General features: G+C 37.8%; 2 protein-coding genes across 2 annotated transcripts in view; both read right to left on the reverse strand.

Annotated features, from left to right (window-relative positions):
- Positions 1-8,067: 8,067 nt before the first annotated feature.
- On the reverse strand, positions 8,068-12,145 carry LOC121963072 (sodium/hydrogen exchanger 2-like). The gene is made up of 6 exons (XM_042513442.1): positions 11,925-12,145; positions 10,590-10,760; positions 9,539-9,644; positions 8,721-8,837; positions 8,544-8,637; positions 8,068-8,468 (listed from the first exon to the last, which is right to left on the reverse strand). Exons 3-6 carry the CDS (start codon positions 9,581-9,583, stop codon positions 8,068-8,070), a joined length of 657 nt encoding a protein of 218 aa, XP_042369376.1. The 5' UTR covers positions 9,584-9,644; positions 10,590-10,760; positions 11,925-12,145.
- Positions 12,146-14,927: 2,782 nt separating this feature from the next.
- LOC121962915 (fibronectin type III domain-containing protein 4-like) overlaps positions 14,928-20,154 on the reverse strand; it is a 39,415-nt gene continuing 34,188 nt past the window's right edge. Inside the window, exons 5-7 of the mRNA XM_042513239.1 lie at positions 19,506-19,595; positions 18,796-18,962; positions 14,928-15,344 (exon numbers count right to left, since the gene is read on the reverse strand). Coding sequence (XP_042369173.1) covers positions 15,303-15,344; positions 18,796-18,962; positions 19,506-19,595 — 299 coding nt within the window. The 3' untranslated portion in view covers positions 14,928-15,302. The remainder of the gene's footprint in view (positions 15,345-18,795; positions 18,963-19,505; positions 19,596-20,154) is intronic.

Raw genomic sequence — 20,154 nt, forward strand, 5'->3', positions numbered from 1 at the left:
TGCAGCTGCAAAACAGGCCAGGCAAAGAGAGGAGGAGCCAGCTGTGATGGAGGTGCAGCACCGGCATTACTCAAATGATGCTGAGGAGAACTGTCCTCTCTGTGCCGACATCAGGAGGCTGCAGCTCCTCACTAATAATATCAAACCAAGACAGGAAACAAATGCCACTAGAGCAACAGTACATTTTCCTAATACTATTAAGGGATCAAATTACCTCTACCTTTTTTAACAACAGCAGAAGGATATCGCTGGAAAAAACTTTAGAGAGAGGGAGAGGCGCAAATATCAATGAGAGGAACTGAAACGCTCCAGAGACTGAAGGAGACAGGACAAGAGGGATAATAAAAGACTACTTCTGCTGGCATTACTCAACAACTATTTCCTCATCTGCGTGTCAGCGTGCTTTTCTCTACACGCCTGGATCGTCCCTGTGCAGCACAGCAAAGCATGGTGGAGACTATCTGAGAGGACACCACAAAACAAGAACATATACCAACTACTTGATGTGCTATTTATGTTTATCAGATGTTAATGGAATTAATTAATTGTAGTAAGTCAGTAGAAAGACAAAGATAAATAAAATACATGTTTATATATATATGCAATAAACAGCAACCTGCTCCTTTACCATGGTAAGTCTAAAATATGTCAGCATAACCATATATGTCATATTCACATCACTATTACATACTACTATATTTCTACTATGTAATTATACATTTTACATACTATATATGTATGTATTTATATATATATTTATTTTATGTATTTTGTGTTTTTACAATATATTTTTTATTTTTTGTATTCTAATCATATTTAAACCTTATTTAGCACTCTGCTAAAACAGCTTTTTTTTTTTTTTTTCTATTGCCTCTGACTCTTGAGCTGCTGAAATGTTATGAATCTCCCGAGTGTGAAATTAATCAGTCTAATCTAACCCTAACCTGTTAACATTTATCTTCAAATATAAGCACTTTTTACATTAAAAAACAATGTAATAATGAAACTAAAGACAATGCGCTCCGTGTATGTTGTAAATAAATGTGGTAATTGACTGCTATTTAGCAAAAATCAGAGTTTTGTCNTTGTGTTTTAAAATATTTTTTAATTTTTTGTATTCTAATCATATTCAAACCTTATTTAGCACTCAACTGTTTTTTTTACTATTGCCTCTGACTCTTGAGCTGCTGAAATGTATGAATCTCCCGAGTGTGAAATTAATCAGTCTAATGTAACCCTAAGCTGTTACTAAAGACAATGCGCTCCGTGTATGTTGTAAATAAATGTGGTAATTGACTGCTATTTAGCAAAAATCAGAGTTTTGTCCTTCCGTATAATGTATTCAAACAGCCTGCTAGACACTTCCGGGAACTATTCGAAGCCTCTGTGAGTCACGTGACGCCTGAGCATTTTGAACTTACGTTGTCACTACTCTGTTTATTCTAGTGCACTACGTGTGGCAACATATTTTGACAAATGAAGGCCTGTCTCAGTTTATTATTGTAAAAATTCTTTGGACATATAAAACCTTGTTGTTGGCTACCTGCTGGAGTTAATGTTTGTTAGCTGCTTAGATCATGCATTCAACATGTACATACGTTTAAACGTTTGTAAATATGGATATGCTACTAACATTGTTCGCTCGGTAAGATTCTCCACTCAATCATTCAATTAATTTTACTGACACTATAAGCACCAAAGAAGCCAGTAATACCAGCATTGTAAACAAGAGACACAAATAAAACAAAACAAAACAAAAGGCCAATTTGCCAAGGTTTTTAAAGGGTTAAATAAAAAAATTTGATTTATTTCTCATCTTTGCTGAGCAACTGTGTTGTGTGAAAGGAATTCTAAGCCCATCCCAAATTGACGCTTGTCCCAAATATAAGCCAATAAGTTGAGTTCAATGATTTAAGCAAATTATAGCACGGGCTATTAATTTAAATTTTACGGTAACATTATTTCATGAAATAACTGGCGCACAAAAAATCACCAGTGATGAGTAGCTGAGAAGGGGTAGGAAATAAGTTTATACTTCCCCATAGTTTTTTTTCGAACAATCAGAAAAAAGAGGCACCAGCTTATATTAAGCAGCTAAAACCAGACAATTACTGAGCTGTGATTAATGACACAATTAAACCCACTCACTAAATAAAGCACATGAAAAGCAACAACGCATCCCTGTTTGGTTTACAGCTGTTTTGGGTGACTTTTTTATGCCTGTGAAGTTCTTCAAAAGGAAATTCATGAAAGGAAAAAGTCCTTTGCGAACCAAAAAATGATCTTTCAAAGTTATGTTTTCTTTGCATAAATTATGGGAACTCACTCCTGCCAGATTATTTCCATCCTGCAGCAGCACAGGATTGTACAGGATTATACTTTGGCTGTTCGTTTTCCTGTCTTGCAGCTTTGCATAAACTGTGAGCAATAATGAAGCTCTTCAACATCGGAGCCTTTATTCTGATCGCTGCTGTCACTGTCTCTGTATGTTACTGTTAATATCATCCATAAAACATGAAGAGGTCACAAAATACGTTGATCTGTCAACATGGTTGATGGTCCAGTTTGACAGAGGGGCTTTAGTTTTTTGTCAAATAAAGACACAAGTTGTCAGTCAGAAAGAAATGACATAACTGTTCTTTAAAAACAAAATATCCACCTTAAGAAGAAAGAGCCAAATTATTATTTATCATTATGGATGAAACTGCTGTTTAAAAGGGTGCGAAATCTTGTGATTTAAAATCAGTTAAAATGAAGATTAAAAATCTATTTAAAATCAATCAAAATCAAGTCAAAAGCCAATCAAACAGTAAACCAGAAGCGAAAAAGCAACAGCAACAAACTCTAACAGATCAAGTGGTTTAAGGAGGAAAAATGATATCAGTAGATTCACTTTCTTTAATATCAACTGTTGTGTGAAAACACTCGATTGATTAATGAAGATGAAAACTGACATGACAAAAACAAAAAAAACATGACAAAAAAAACAAAATCCACCTTTTGAAGAATGAACCCAATTGTTATGCATCATTATGGATGAAACCAATAATTACAAGTGTGAAAGATTGCAAAAATGCTGGTGCAGGATTTACAAAAAGTGAGAGGAACCACAACACGAACAAATCCATCTACCTTGGTATCTTTGACTGGCTGACACTCAATCTGATGAGAGACGGACGCAGTTTGGTTCATCTTTACTCCTCCGTTGTGGCGAAATGTTCCTTTTATCTGATCAAATAAAATCCCAAACGCTGCTTAAAGTTTTCCTCCGACTTCCTTCTTCTCGGCTCCAATCTGACTGTAACACTGAAGGCTGCGGAGCTGCTCTTCCTCGACGTTCACCAGAGGCGATACATTCAAATATACAATCTGTTTTCCCTCCTTTGTCTCTATCTCTGGCTGTAAATGCTCTCTCCTCCTCTTCTTCTTCTTCGTCTTCTTCTTCTTCTTCGTCTTCTTCTTCTCCGCTAAAGCGAGTATGTGCTGCTTCATATGCAGCTGACAGACAGTTCATAAACCAGGATGTTTGCCAGTGCCTCCCACATACCAAGACGTTTCTTCATCAGGATGCAAATGTGCCCGAGGCAAAGATATTTGCAGGCGTTTGGTTTTTACATCTGAAGTTGACGTTGTTATTCAAAAGCGTCTCAGCGGCAGGAGGTTTAGCGTTTGGGTGAAAGATGTTTTGACAGACAGATGAATGAATGTTGAGCTCAAACTTTGACCCTAAAAGAACCTGCTGCTGTTTGTTCCATTAAAAAGCATCAAGTAGAGGATTCACTTTAGTGGAAAAGAGATATTTATGCCCCGTGGTGGAAGAAGCACTCAGATATTTTGCTTCTTCAAATACAGCGTAGAAATACTCTGCATTAGATTCAAATATACTTTAAACTTAATCCTTTGAAACCTGAGCATACTGGCTTGATTTCTTTTAAAACATGGGAAGGAGGCAATGAAGAAAAGACCCAAAAATTTGTAAAAATGTTCAGAAAATTATGTGACAATTCTAAACAGAAAAGTTTAGTTAATAAATGATAATGGTTTAGTAACATAATTTAACCCTTTGTAACCTATGTGGATTGGGTTGATTTCTTGATTGCTTTTTCCACCTGGACATTTTTCCCTAGCTTTTCAAATATCACTTTCGAAATCTACTAATTTCTTGCAATTTGTGGAACATTTCTTATCAAGTTGCTTATTAACCCTTTTCCCATGTTTTTGAAAGAAATCAAACCAATTTGCTCAGGGTCTGAATGTGCTAAATTTCACCTCTAAATCATTCTAGTCGCAATTGAATGATTTTCAAAAGATGCAACCTTTAAAATAGTTTGGATCCAGTGGATCTGAGATACATTTAGTGAGTATTGATGTGTTTTATTTTAAATATTGGGCATCTGTTGTGGCTAAATCTCATATGTATGCCCACATATTAAAACCTCATCCCGTTTCCCAGACTTGCAGTTAAATGTTACAGTAAAATGTTGTCCCATATTAAAAATGCATGAACATAATTCATATTTGATGAGCTGGCTATATTTTCCATGCCACAAATCATATTCATTGTCAAGGATAATCGCTTTCATTGAGCAATTTTAACATTATAAAGTCTTGCCGACCTAGATTTTATTGGATTTTGATTATTATATGTCCAAAGACAGTTCATTGATTAGATAATGATATGTAGTTTTTGTATTAGAGTTGTACAAGATTTATAGCGAAACCTTTGAATTTCACAGTTTTTTATGTCTCAGAGTTGTATTGAGTACTCACAGGACACACTGGCGAATGGTGCAGAAGCAGATCTCGAGGTCGGGGACAGAAGGCGGGTCAGAGGCAGGCAGGGTCAGCAACAGGAAATCAGAAAAAGTCAAGTCTTGCATGGGTGACGAAGAACAATCTGCAGGGTTCCCATGGTCATGAAAAACCTGGAAAAGTAATGGAATTTCACAATCTCATTTTACAGGCTTGGAAAAATCATGGAATTAGTAAAAATCTGTAAAAGTTATAGAACTTTGTTGCGTGTATGAAACAAATTATTTACAGCAGCATTCCACATAATTCAAAATAATGGCAAATTTATTTTCTGTAAATCAGCTGTTGACATAACGTAGCTCTAATATGCGTCAATTGAGAGCTGCACATTTCAGCACTGACACTGCACTGCACAATAGCTGCATGTGCGATGTTAAATCAAGCAAATTCACTCAGAGGCAATAACATTAACCCCCCCCTCAACTTTAACTGACAAATTCATCAAAATAAGTTCCACTTATTGTGATATTTCCTATTTGTGCATTTATCATGCATTTATTTATTTTTTTCTTTATCTCATTACAAAAATAGTTAATTTCATACTGGGGTGATTTTTAGCAGATAATGAAATGCCACTAATCGCAGTGGTGCATCTTTAATTAGAGCAGCTGAGCAGAGTAATCAAGACAAAGGAGAGTGGAGTGTAATGAACCTGCAGGCCACTGGGGAGAGTTGGTTAAATTCAAGAAGCCTTTTGTTTCTAATCTAGCTAATGTGTACAAATTTACAATAAATGCCAAGATATTTATAATGTTACAGTTTCCAAGAAAATGTAGCCTGCAATCATAAGTACAAGCAAAAACCTCTGCCAGGATAAAATACAACATATAAACATTTGTAAAGTGTTGAGTTTTTCCATCAAACAAGGTGCCAATGGTGGATGGCATGCAATCGCCAGAATAAATGTTTGTTTTGTACTTTTCTGCAAACCACAGATACATTGCAACTATATATTATCACGTGGATACACTGAGACATTGTTTCTCAACAGTTATGTGGTGAAGGGGTGGTTAGGTATAAATCACTTTGTAATGGTCGGAAAAGATATAAGATCAACAGTCCATGTCCATCTTTGTACTGAACTCAGAGATATAACATTATAACATATATAACATTATTTGTGGTCAAATCACCATGATCTGCTGCACAAACTCAGCCAATGAGTCTCCAAAACATCCTTTCTTGGACTAAAAAAGCGTGGTGTGTAGCGGTCCAAAGCATCAAAAAAGTCACTGCACCTGTTGAACTCTGCAAAGACATACAACAGCAAAAAACAAAAAAATGACTAAATAGGATAATCAGGCAAGTTATATAAAGTTAACATGTTCACAGTGCAAATTTAATGAAAATCTCCTTTTCAACATTACTTTCAATTGAAAACAGATACAAAATATGGACAAATGAATACTGAGCAAATTGACATGGCTCACAGGTGTACATAAAAGCTCAACATGAAATGTGATTTTAACTCTAATATTATAACTCTTTTAACACGCTTGTCTATGCGTGGTAAACATAAAACATAAAACATAAAATGTGTAACTAGCCACTGAGGTGTGTTTGCTGTGTCAAAACTGTCAACAACATTTGAAGTTTGCAACTAACCACGTTTGTTTCCACAGTTTAAATAGGTTTTCAGGCAAACCCTGGACAGTGGTGGGGAAGCCAGTCTCCAATGTCATTGCCGAAATGTTACTGAACAACTCTGCTGGCGCTAAAAACACCGTGCAGTGCCTCTTTGCATGTTAGCTAGCAGTAGTTTTGGCGAGTTAGCTAACTTGCTTAGCATAGCAAGTTAGCTAAGTTAGCTGCTAGCGCTTAGCATACGTTAGCTAACGCTCGGCATACGCTAACTAGCGCTTAGCATACGTTAGCCAATGCTTAGCGTAAGCTAGCTAGCGCATACCATACCTTAGCTAATGCTTGGCGTACGCTAGCTAGCGCATACCATACGTTAGCTAACGCTTGGCGTACGCTAGCTAGCGCATACCATACGTTAGCTAACGCTAGCTAATATTGGCAGCAGTCAGAAACACCAATTCACACACAATTATTGTTTGATAACTTACCTTGTTATTCTTTAAAAGAGAAGTGTCATGATGCAACAACGAATCGATAAAATCGATTATTAAATGTGTTGACAACGATTGAAATGATCGATTCGTTGTGTCGCGTGATTATTACTCACCGTTTCTCTAGCGGCGCTTGTCAGGCGCGTCTCCGCTGCGTGGTTCGCCGATTTTTTACGCGTGACGCGCGCGTTTGTCAGCATAAATAGACAGTGGAGGTGATATTTGGATGATTATAGCGGCTCTATGTCACCTTTTACTGCAGTTTAAAAGTCTCTCTGTCACTGAGATGAGGAAAAACAAAGACAGCTGTTTTACTCCAACTTCCCGGCTTCCCTTTCAAAACAAAAGCCCTCTGACAGCATCTCTGTGGACAGAATCCCATCAGTTGATACAAGGCATTTTATTTTGAAACATTAACAGGACCGTGTTGTCGGCTGTGCAGGAGCTTGCAGGACTTCATAAATGAGAGGAATTTGTGCTTAGTACTGTATTTCTGCCAGGCAGATATAAAAGATGATGCTAAGTGCGGATGACCATCAGAGAGTCTAATAAAAGAGGACATTATAGGGGAGAGACTGTTTAGTGCTCCATGTCCTCTCTCCTGAGTTTAATAGTACCTGTGGGTCCTCTGCCTGGTTTCAAATGCACTGGTTAAATGGTAGAATAGTGTAATATAACTCGACATCGATATGCATCAGGTAATCTAATCGAATCTATATCCTGAAGGAAATCTCTGTCTTAGGTCCTTTAATTTGAGACTGAAGGTTAAACAAATAAGACACAATGATAAAAAATTGTGATATAGCATACAAATGAGAAAGAAAATATTTTATGATTATGTGGCAACACAGTTGGGAATGATAATGGAGATAATATTTGTTAAGAAAATTAGATTAGAGCAATTGTTTAGCAACATTTTGTCATTAAATTCACACCACAAATGTTTTAAAAAATGCAACTTGAATGGTTCGCGGAGGCATACAACTGCAAGGCGGTTATCCGAGTTTGTAAATAAAATGCAAAGTGGCCATAAAAAAGTCAGTCTTATCAAGATGTTTTATTTATAATTTGACCCTTGTGTTTTTGGTTTTTATCTCAACTCATAAGATTAGTTTGTCCTTTGGGGCAGCTCGTCCTCTCTGAAAAAGTCTGTCATGATCCCCCAGACCCCTGTGACGAGTGTCTAAGAATGTCTAAGAAGGGGGTTTCCTGCCCCCTCTCTGGGATCCTGGTTCTCGGGTACCCAGCCACGAGGTGGTGGTAGCTGAGGAGGCCGCACTGGTTCCTCCGTTTCTCCTGTAGGGTCAGAGTCTTCATCTATGGCTACCTGATCCGAAATACGCCTCCTGGATGCAGGAACTGGCGTCCTCCTGCCTCTGAGGCTCGAACCTCCAAGACTTCCAGGTCCCCCTTCGTTCAGAACATCCACCCCAGGAGGTAGAGAGTGTGGGCGGGCGGAGGCTGCTGGCTGCTCCTCGATGGTGTTCAGCCTCCTCATAGGAACCAGAGAACGGCTTGAGGAGCGCGGCGTCACATTAGAGGACTGGACACGAGCTGACGGATTGTCCACGTCACCACTTCCACCTACAATAACACCAATAATTAAACATTATTGCATTTTTCAACTAATTTACTCAAAGATCTGGCAGAAAACCTCACCATGACTTCGTCTTCGGAGGGCGAAAGCGGTCTCCAGATCCCCTCCAGGCTGGAGAGAGAAGTACTTCTGAGACCTGGAGATGTTTTGCGCAGGCTGGAAGAAGAGGACGAGAGAAGGTCAGGCGTGTGGGAGGAAAATATGATGTTTATTTACAGAAATCTCAAACAGAAACCCACCAGCTCACGGAAACTTGACGCACGAAGGCTGCGTCTGATGCTGGCGTGGCGGCGGATCAGAATCTCCCTCGTTTTGCTGTCGTCGGGCAGATTGTATTTGTTGGTGTAAGCCATCGTCTAGAAGACAATAACATATATTTGCATCAATATTACTTATTCCTCCGTGCCATAGAGCTTCATTGTTATCTTTAAAAAACAATGAGACACACCGTCGAAGTGGCTGTCTGTATATTTTAATTCAATCCAACCAATCCAATTCAATGACATGGAACAGACTGACATATAATGTTAAAGGTAAACAGAAAGAGTTTGTATTTTGGTCTCATTTATGTCCTTCTTGGCCAACAAAAGGAAATGCTACATGGATAACATGGAAGCAATGATCCTGCCTTTAATTTAATTTAATTTAATTTTATTGCTTTGATGTTTGTTATATTACTTTATTATTCTATTTTATTATTATTAGGATTATTAATATTATTTATTTTTAGCATTTTTTCCCAGGTCATTTTCTTGTTTCTTTTTTTTTTTTTCTTCAAGAACATTTTTAATAATTTTCAGGCACAAAGTTTTCCTAATTACTATTTTTCTTGATTTGGGGTCATATTAAGGTTTTATGTGAAACATGAAATATGAAACTACTGATTTGTCTTTGTTCTGATACAGAATAACTAGCAAATAACTTCTAGTCATTTGGGAATTTAAGTGGTCAAATAGAATTTGCATTAATAAATTAAAAGTAAAGTTTAAGTTTAATTAAAGAAAATAAAACAGACCTCGTCCCCTCTCAGGAAAGGTTTCTCTGCACGTGTATTTACCTTCTGTCTGATCTTGTACATGTTCTTCGACAGGATGTCGTGCATTTTGCTCACGTCAGCAGCCAGGAACTTCTTCTTGGGTCGAGACGCCTCCTTCCTCTCGTCGCTAAAAGGAGGAGGTAAGAGCAAATGAGCAGTAAATGTTGCTGAAATGTAAATGTTAATAATGACATTAAGATGGAGGCCAATTATGACGAGATAAAGGTTTCCATCTGATGAGAAAAACAGCATCATCAGCTGGAGCCAAATTAGATTTAGTTTCATTTATCTGATGCACTCATGCTGACAGTCAGCCGCAGATACAGTTTTCAGAGAGATGAGTACATCATTAATAAGCTGCAATATACAATAATGAGTCCAACTTTTGTGTTGCACGGTTGTAAAGCTCTTAACTTTTTGTTTTCATTTTAAAAATCGACTTATATGCATTATTATATAAAAAAAACACCATTATGTGAAAATTTTTCCACTTTTCAGAGTGTCACTTGGTCTTTTTATAAGGAAGTGTTGCTGAACTTACTAAAGAGAAATGACAGATAGTCACAATAAAGTGTGTCGTGACAGGTCATGATTCCTGGAACTTTCCCTTAAATGTTTTCACGGTGGGAGGACAGCTTTAGTGCTGTTTTTTTTTTAAAATTTAACTCACAACTAAAACATCTTTGACGATTCAGGCTTTTTAGACAAAGACTAAAGATATATTAAATATTTAGAGAATTACATCACTTCAGGTGTAACTTAAGGTTCCCTTAACCTCGTCTAAAATGTCATATTGCAGTTCAGTGCTTTCAGTAAAAGTGTGTGCAAAACTACGATATTTCTGCACAGAGCATTCAGACAAAAAGGAAAGACACAATTTGCCACCTTGCTCCTTTTTAAACCCTCGTTCTCGCCCATCACCACCTAATGACTTCTTTAAATGTCACGGCGGAGGGTGCTGTTATATATGTCGGATTAAAATCTCATTAACTCCTAATGAGGTCTTCCACTGTCTCTGTGCAGTCCCTTCAAAGGAAATCAGAAGGTAAAGGCAGCATTAAAGAGGATTTACCCAAAATTGATCGATCTTGTCCCCCGCGACTTGTCACAAACTGCAGCAGGGGCGATGACGAGCCCCGGGCGAGCTGTGGTATTTCAGTGCGTCGGCGTAGGTGACCTGACCTTTCCATCACCTCCCTGCGAAGGACTCGTCCTCTGCTCCATCCTGTCTTTTGTTTTCCTCCTGAAAGAAGGAGCAGAAGAAAGGGATTGAGCAAAAGACAAAAAACAGCAAAAACATATTTCAAACTCTGAAGGTCGAGGAGCGCCTGCAGTGTCTGATCTGGAAGTCCTTCCTGTGACCTCTGACCCCTGCAGCGCTAAAGCTGCAGCTCGTGTTCACTGTGGGGTGAACGGGGACATTTTGCTTCTATTCAAATGAATCTTAAATATATGCAATCTTTTTTTATAAAAATATGCACCCACTTTTAATGGCATTGTTACTCATCTGTTTTCAAGGGGAAATTTCATTAAATGGAAAAAGCATAAAAAAAGAAAAAATGTCATAGTTTACAGTGTTTGAGTTTGAGCTGCCAGTGAATAATGGATCAGTGAATAATGGATCAGTGAATAATGGATCAGTGAATAATGGATCAGTGGATCTGGTCAGAGCTGATCAGATCAGATCAGATCAGATCAGATCGATGGATGAGAGGAGCAGCAGCCTACAAGTGAATGCATGTCTTCATCATCACAGGCCGCCACACAAATAAATAAATGAGTGGCAAACCCTGGTATAGCACTGTATATTGCGAAAAAGTTATATTTATTGTTATTCATATTGTTACGTCATTAAAAAAATCATTAAAGACTTCATATAAAAGTCTTTTTTATGGTAAAACATGAAAAAAGGTATAATTTGTCATAAAACTCAATTTTGTGTGCACTTTTCCTGTCCAGCTCTCCATTATATGCTCTCTTTTTTCCCAATATACTCAAAAATTGTCTGTTAAGTTTGGGTAGCAAAAGGTGCACATTAGAAAAAGTCCCCTTCCGGTGTCAAAAAGTTTCCCAACTTTTAGCTGTAATTGTCCCCAAACAATATCTAAAGTGTTGGTGAGCTGTACAGGTACAGGTGCACAGGTGTACAGGTGCTCAGGTGTACAGGTGTTCAGGTGCACAGGTGCACAGGTGTTCAGGTGTTCAGGTGCACAGGTGCACAGGTGTACAGGTACAGGTGCAAAGGTGCACAGGTGCACAGGTGTTCTTAGCGTTAGGACGAGCTGTCTCCCATGTTCAGACTGCAATCTTCATGCCATGATAAACTTTACTGACAATTTGATTAATTTCCAATAAACACTAAATAAAACTTGACACGACACACGTTTTTAGATTCACTGTGACTTACCTTCATGAGAATATCATTATCTTCGATGTCCATCTCGTAAAAAAGGTCCATAAATCCCATGAGGAATCAGAAATAAAGACGCTCCTGAAGAATCGCCGAACTCCCCTGATAATTGTCACGTTTTTAAGTTTTCTTACGTTTTTAAAGTATTTCAGTGATAACTGTCCGTACGTAAATGAGTAAATCACAACCAGGAACCGCTAATAGATAATTCGGCTTACCTTAAAAGTACCAGTTTTCCAAAAATGTAAACAAACACAGGCTAAAGATACCCTTGTGTGTGTGTGCTGTAGCCGCACCATGATAACACGACTTCCTGGTTACGTTCCCCCTCGATCATGGGAGTTGTAGTTGTAAAGAGTAGAGGAGGTATAACGTAGTATTATCGCTGCAAATTTCTCCTTGTTTTCTATAACATCTCTTCTACTACCAGGCCAATAATAATAATAATAACAATAATAATAATAATAATCTGTTTTATTCTTTTTTTCCCATCAATCCATTCGTTTTGCCTCTGACAGAGTGGAGGCGCCATCTGCTGTCGAAAACAGATATTACACCGCAAAACTTTTAATGAATAGGTCTATTTATGTAAACGTATTGTTTTGGCACTTTAATTGAATATATTTCATTGCAGCAATTCAAGTAAAATCTGTAAAATTCAAGAATAATGTCTACACACACAGAGAAACACATACACTAACAGACCATTGATTGTCTGCTGCATTCATGATGAAATGCTGAGTTTGCATGCACAATGCCAGCGCATGTCTTTCATTTCTCTCATTTTTATTGAAAGTGGTGGATACAGAGTCAGAAGACATAATCAGACATTTAAATCCACAAACGTCATCTCTACAAATATGAGACTATGAGGGGGTAAAAAAAACAATATTTTTCTGTAATATAATGCTTTACAGCAGAGACATGAGACATTTCTAGCATGGAAATGGTCATAAAGTGTCATCCTTCACTGGTTTCTGTCCGAAGAATATTTTATTAGGTATCAGCTTTATCTGATGAGCCTGACTGTGTCTCTGTGGTACATTCAACAAAGAGCTGTCAGCGATAAATCCTGTCAGGTCTCTGGACAAACTGCTCCTTCTGAAGGCCAACATTTCTTCTACATCCCATTCATTTCCAGAATAAAGTGGGCGCGAGATGCCTCCTGTTCCAAGTTGGCTGATCTCTGCAGGAGAGGGACATGATGTCTCATTCAGAAGTATTGATTGCTGCAGCTTTGAGATAACTTGGAGGAGGAGTAATGCTTGTTTAGATGCTTAGAGGTCTCTTTTCAGCTGTAATTGTAGTTGTACAGAAAGTTTAATCTGGATCTGAATGATCCCAATTTTGGAAATCAAATGTGTTTCTATCCGGGATCAGATAATCTATTTTACTGTCCTGTTTTTTTTTTTTTTTTCCAAAGCAGCATTTGATTGCAAAAAATTCAGAAAAAAATCAGTTGCAATAGTCACATTTGACCACTAGATGGCAGTCAATGTGCATAATCATAACACAATATGTAGAATTTAGATATTTTGCACTAAAATATCACAATTTTTGTCCTCAATCCATCAACAGTGATACTAAATACACACATATATTTGTCTGATATCAGACTAAATGCTCAACTTGTCACACTCTGTTTCCATCTGCAGAATCACCTCAAATTCAGTTCAGTGGGTGGATTCAAAGGTTTGGACCCGGGCAACATGTATGTTAGTTTTCGGCTGAATAAAAAAGTGGTTTGGGAGTTGAGTTACTCATCGCATTGGATCAAATCTTTAAAAAAAAGTCATGAAATTGGATTCATATTGGGAGATTATTGACTGAAAAAAGGGACTCAGCAGAAAAGTGATGGGATGGACGGACAAAATAAAATAACATTTTAAGTTTGAACTGGTCAAATATATGTATGCATTTACTTGTATTTTGCACTTGATTTGTTTAAAAACCAGGCTCAGTTTTTTAAAAATATTTTACAACTTGGATTTGTGTGACAAGTGATTATGATTATGATTAACTTTGTCAGGATAAGTCTGTTGCAGCGCCACTTTTTTAACATCAATAAATATTGTCTATAGTGCCACGTTTATTATAACCTACACTGCATCTGGCTTTGAATCTGGTCTGACATTTACTCCTGACATTTAATTTACACACAGAATAAAAGTAAACTAATATTTCATATTGTAGAAAAAAAGGTTAAATAGGATTGATCTGCAGCTTTTGCATAAGCTGTAACTAAAAAAAGACTTGTGACGACAATATTTAATACGTCTGATCACAACGCAGTTGCCAAAAGAAAATATTGACATTGTACTTTTCTGCAAACCACGAATATGTTACATTTGCACATTTAATGAGGATCATCTCTGAAGTGATGTGAACTGATGGTCTTGAGCACACAGGTGTTATGTTGCCCATTTATTAAAGGCCACATATCAGAGTTTATTATACTTTATTTTAGTGCAATACCAAATATGTAACAATAGGGAAGTCCTCCCCCAGAAACTACTGAGCATCAGATCCTTTATTTCTTACATTTTGGTGAATTTTTACACTCAGATTTGTGCCTTTGTGCATGAATTAAAGGTGGGAATGAATGTTATTTATTCAAAGTAAAAGTGTGCTGGCCTTTTATTTTCTGTTGCGTCTCTACGCCTTTGTTTGGCAAATGTAAAGTTTCAACATCAGCTGCAAAATAATGTCCAAGTGTAACGTTGACTTTGGTTGCAGAAATGTACAATATGAACATCTTTTCTGGTGACCGGGTTGCTGATTACACTAAAACTATACTAAAAAAATATAAGCTGATTTACTTGGACAGATTATTAAAGTTTACCATTTGAATTTGACATCCCATACATTCAAATATTTGGTGGAATTACACATAAATTACCCAGTATTTTCAATTTCAACTTTGTACATACTCTAATTACATATAATACACTGTTTCTGGTGTTAGTACTGTACATCTAATTATTGGTTTGGTCTTGCTCTCAAATGTTCGACCGGAAATGTCTCAAACTTTACACTTTCGAAATAATTTAAAGCCGACATGCTGGCAAGTGTTCACAGTCTTTGGAATCGGACATAATAGAAATAAAACTTTTGCACAACAGGAAATGGCTGCAGGTCAGAGTTCGTCCTCTTGAAAAAAAGCTGCAGTGATGCTGCCGTCTTCTGCCACTGGAGGGCAGCAGACGTCCACTTTCTGCACACTTTCATCTGCATGGAGAGCTTCTGACTTTCCTCATATTTTACAATAAATCTCAGTCAGGTGGTCTATAAATTCTCTATTTGTGATGATATTTCCAGTGAAGTTCCTGAGGCGACGGTTCGGGCTCCACCCGTCCTGCGCTGAACGGGAAGAAGTCAGACTCTAATGATGCTGATGGAGGAGGAGGCTCTGTGGAGCTGAAGCAGAGAGAGAGGAGCGTTCATAAACACATGAGTCATAAACACAGAGGGTCACATATATGAAAATGACTCATAAATCTCAGGAAGGCTGTGTGTGGGCCAGATTCACGTGCACCGCCACGTGCCTCCGTGCACTTTATATATGATGTCTGTTAAAGATTTATTAGCCAATCGATGCCCTGTGCGAGCTTCACGTTTCAGACAGGCCACTAAATTGTGGTCACGTTTGGCTGAAATATAAGAAATACTTCTTACTGAGGCTCTCCTTGTCATCGAGGAACCCAGATGCCAAATAAATCACGTTTTGCACGTCGTTTTTTCACTGCCTCGTGCCAAAAGAACTTTTTCATAGATTTTGACATAAATCTTCATTAATGTGCGTCCTCGGCACACAGTTTAAACGTTCACATCATTTTAAACCCATAATATATGATCAAAAAAAAATCTCCATTTTAATATTTTTCTTCTTAAGTCATTATAAGTCCATGCTTTGTTTCAAGGAGTTCATTTGACATTCAAGCAAAGATGCCAAAATTTCAAAAGACACCAAATATTTCAGGCTAAATTTGGGGTAAATGTATGTAAACAGATGCATAAAAGTTTGAGTCTTTGATAATTCAGCTGACAGAGAGCAAAATAAGGTGATTTTTTTCTATTATTAAAGATGCTTAAAGGGGAATATAAGGACATTAAAGGGTTAAAATCTGTTTCTAAAAAAAGAGCTGATTACATTATAACTGAAAAAAATAGAGAAGTAATTTATTAGAGGATTGACCAGCAAAAATTTAGATAATTTATCAGGCAATCATTAATAAAGTAGTTTTTAAACAAAACTGCTGGACAACATCTTCAGCTTCTCAAACGTTTATTATTTTGTTATTATGGACAAAAAGTGGAAAATTGGATATTTTACACTATTTTTTGACATTTTATACACCCAAACAATAATTTAAAGGCCAAAAAAAAGCAATCAGTAGATGAACAATGAAAATATCTTTAGTGTTGATGTTTGGTGACTAAACCATGCTTTAAATGCACAGTACAGGTACTTAACATTAACACTCAACACAACTGCGACCAAAATTTAGACAAGCACTGTCACTGCGAGTACAATAAATCTGCCTCGTCTGCAAACATTTAACATCGTGGAGAATTATGCTTTTCTTTATGAAGCGACGGTCATGATTTAAAGGTTCTGTATGTAACTTTCAGAAAAAAATTTAAGCCAATCAGAGGCTGAGTGAGAGCCGTCCACACCAAGAACGAAACTATAGTTTCAAAAATCGATCCAGCTCAAGTGGACGGCGTCGTCCACGCTGCAACTATAACGACAACGAAAGTGGCGATCAATATCAGGATCACAATTAGAGCGATTTCATGAACGACAGAAATACGAAGAGCCGATCCGAACCTGACAACATAGATCCTGATGTCTAACTTACACCATAAATGTCTGTTTTTGTGTTGAAAAGATGATCGAAGCTATTTTACTGTTTCGTTTTCTTTTTGTTGTTATTCCGGTGAATTTCGTCATCAATAACTGATTATTTTCCCTGATTGTAGCAGGTTTTGTCCCGTACGTGATGCTGCTGACTGCTATCAGGAGACGAAGCTGACAGAAAAAAGTTGAAGGTGTTGATTTAAAAAAACATCACCTTAAGATGATGATTATTAGGCTAAATAACGAATTTTGAATTTAGATCCAAATCCTACGATTTTAAAGTGTTCAATGTCGGTGTCACCAGCACATTTCAGGGACATTTTTTTCAAAATAAAGTGCTTATGATGTCAGCTTCTTAATAGCAGCATTTGTCTTTCATTTAGGATTTATGAACAACTATTAACGGCTATAGTACCAATTATTGGTTTGCAGATTACACAAAAGAAGTAATTTTCCCTGAGCCGTGCAGCCGAAATGGTCTCTGGCGTCTCCAATGTTGGTTTTGTCTTTATTGATGTCCTTTTTTACCGTTGCCAGAATGTCACAAGAAAGTATGAATGAAACTCGTCCTCAAAAGACGACAGCAAAAGCACGTTTGATTCTTGTTGTCGTCTTTGAAGACTTTCTTGAACCCGTATCCTAGTTTTCTTTTTGTTTCCCCTGAACGTCTTCGCTCACGTCGTTATCGTTATGGTGCTCGGTGTGGACGACCTTTAACGCCATTCCTTCGCCATTCTAGGATTTGCAGGTTTGAATGTTTGTCAGCCTTTGAAGCCAAATTTTGCTGAGGCCAGAAGAATTTCAAGGCTTGTGACATGATGTCATGAGGCCCAAAAATACTTTTTTCCTACAGACTTACATTTTGGAAGTCTTTCTCTTAACTGTATATCATTTCGTCATCTACTGTAATTTAATCGTTTTTTTTCCGACATCTATTGCACATCTGTCCGTCCTGAAAGAGGGATCCCTCCTCAGTCGCTCTTCCTGCGGTTTCCGCCATTTTTCCCCCGTTACGGGGTTTTTTGGGGGGAGTTGTCGATGTGAGGGTCAAAGGACAGAGTGATGTCGTTATTGATGTCGTACGCCGTAAAGCCCTCTGAGGCAAACTAACGGGCTTTATAAATGAAATTGACTTGACATCTGTAAATCAGGGGATACATTTTTCTGACCGTCACACCTGCGAAAATCTCTTTTCACTATCAGAATTTGATCCATTCTGTCCAATAACATTTATAAAGCCTAAAAGACGCAAGATTGAATCGTTTTTTGCCCATTCAGGTTAGCAGAGCTGAACTGAAGGTAGCTGAGACTAAATCAGACCGAATAAATTCATCTCACGGCGCTTCTGCAAAATGTATCGCACTGTTGCAGAGACGCGACGCTGTCAGGAACGTGTGTGAAGTGTGCTGGATGCAACTGAGAAAGCTGTGAATGTCTCAGTTTTTGAGTTACGTTACATCCTGTTCTTAGCTATAAAAAAGGATTAACACACGTAGTTAAATACAGAACCTTTGAGTGAGATCCCAGACTTTGTTTCAAGTGCTCTAAGTGTTATAAAACACATAGTGACACACCATTCATTCACCACTCATTGATCTTTCAAAATGCCACCTTGTCATCTTAAGAGAGCCGAGTGATCACTCTGCGGCGACAGCCGACGCCGACTGATCCGACTCGTCTCAAACTTCCACTTTCTCGTCTTATATATGGAAACAAATCGTCAGGCTGCTCACTTCTGCTGTCGCTGATTAGATCCGCAGCAACAACCCAACAAGCGCTCTCTGTTTCCAGCCCGCTTGTTTTATATTTAGCCATGATGGCAGCAGCCCTGGTTGCTAGGAGATCTCTGATGCAACTACAAAGGCTCCTCAGAGAGGAAACAAAATACTCCTGGCAGCCGAGAATGATCATGCATTACAGAGCGCTGCTGCAACAAAATAAAAGCGACGGAGGTGAAGTTTGAGAAGTTTTTTCTTAATGAAGTTCGGGGAGCAGAAAATGAGTCACCCTGCTGCTGCGCACGGCTCCGTTGTGGTAGATGGGCGAGCTGCCGGCTGAGGCGTTGTAGTAGGAGGAGGTGGCGCGGACCAGCGGCCTCTTGGCTTTGTCTTTGCTGCCGTTGGAGTCGTTGTCTTTGATGATGTCGTACTGTCGGCAGAAGAGGGCGATGACGGCTGAGGAGGAAGACGACAGAGCAGAAACGTCAGAAACACGTGAGCATGAACCGTCAGTCCTCATAAACACAAACACACTCACATATTTTACATTATTTTAAATGATGTTGAGATTTGGACAAAACAAATATGAAGGGGGGCAACAGTGATGGCATCGCTCAGTATTTTCAAACAATCAGTCAATTATTGGGGAAATCAGTAGATTAATGCATTAAAAAAATAATAATTTGAGCAAACTGGCTTGATTTGTTTACAAAACCCAAAAAACTCAAACTCAAGTTAACACAAGGTGAGTAACTGATATATCAGAGGTCGTTTTTTGGGGTGAATTATTCCTTTAAGCACTTCTAGTTTTTATAAACTACATTTCTCTTTTATTCTAACATATATAACTTCATCATTTCCAATATTTTAACTTGTAACAGAATATTTTCACGGTGTGTTATCAGCAATTTTATGCAAAGGATAAACACACACACACACACACACACACACACACACACACACACACACACACACACACACACACACACTGAGGCTGACCTGCCCACAGCAGCAGCACAGTGGTGATAATGAGCAGCTCTCCTGTCTGTAAGTGAGGAGTCATGCCAAGACCTTCCATCGCCGGTTCATCTGGGGACGAATACAGACTCAGCGTTGGCAAACTTTGTCAACAAGGTCAAAAAAAACACGAACACGTTACTGTCGCTACGGAGGTCTAAATAGAAAGAAAAACAACAGATTTTCACACAAATACAGTTAATGAGAAGTGATGTAAGTCGTGCAAATAAAAACAAGAGTAAAACAGGTGAAAAAAAGTCAGAAATATTACAGTGCAAGCTATGTTGTCTTCAGATATTGAGTTAATTATTACATTATTGAGAGAAAATGGTACAGCTGGTTAATTCTATTGTTGCGTTGACGATGCGAGCTTTATTATTTGAGAAAAAAAACGCCACCTTGTCATCTTAAGAGATATTAAATATTATTTATTATTAATCTCGTCTTACCTTGAGGTATTTTAATTATTTTGTTATCTAGAGATAAAAAATATTTTTTTCTTGAAAAAAATAAAAAAAATAATTGAAAGCATGGCAGCTTAAGCCAAAAAGCATCAAACTATTGCTTTAATAATTTGCTGACTTTGTTAGCAAGATCAAGAGGATGATCGCAGTAGTACAAAGATTTTTAT

The sequence above is a fragment of the Plectropomus leopardus genome, chromosome 24 (genome assembly GCF_008729295.1).
Source record: "Plectropomus leopardus isolate mb chromosome 24, YSFRI_Pleo_2.0, whole genome shotgun sequence".
NCBI classification, from domain to species: Eukaryota; Metazoa; Chordata; class Actinopteri; order Perciformes; family Serranidae; genus Plectropomus; species Plectropomus leopardus.

Coding starts and splice junctions, on each gene's coding strand:
- LOC121963072 (XM_042513442.1), bottom strand. CDS start 9,583: ATGCACGACATCCTGTCGAAGAACATGTACAAGATCAGACAGAAG. Junction 8,838..9,538: donor TGTACAAGATCAGACAGAAG/GTAAATACACGT, acceptor ATTGTCTTCTAG/ACGATGGCTTACACCAACAA. Junction 8,469..8,543: donor CCTCCGAAGACGAAGTCATG/GTGAGGTTTTCT, acceptor GTGTTATTGTAG/GTGGAAGTGGTGACGTGGAC.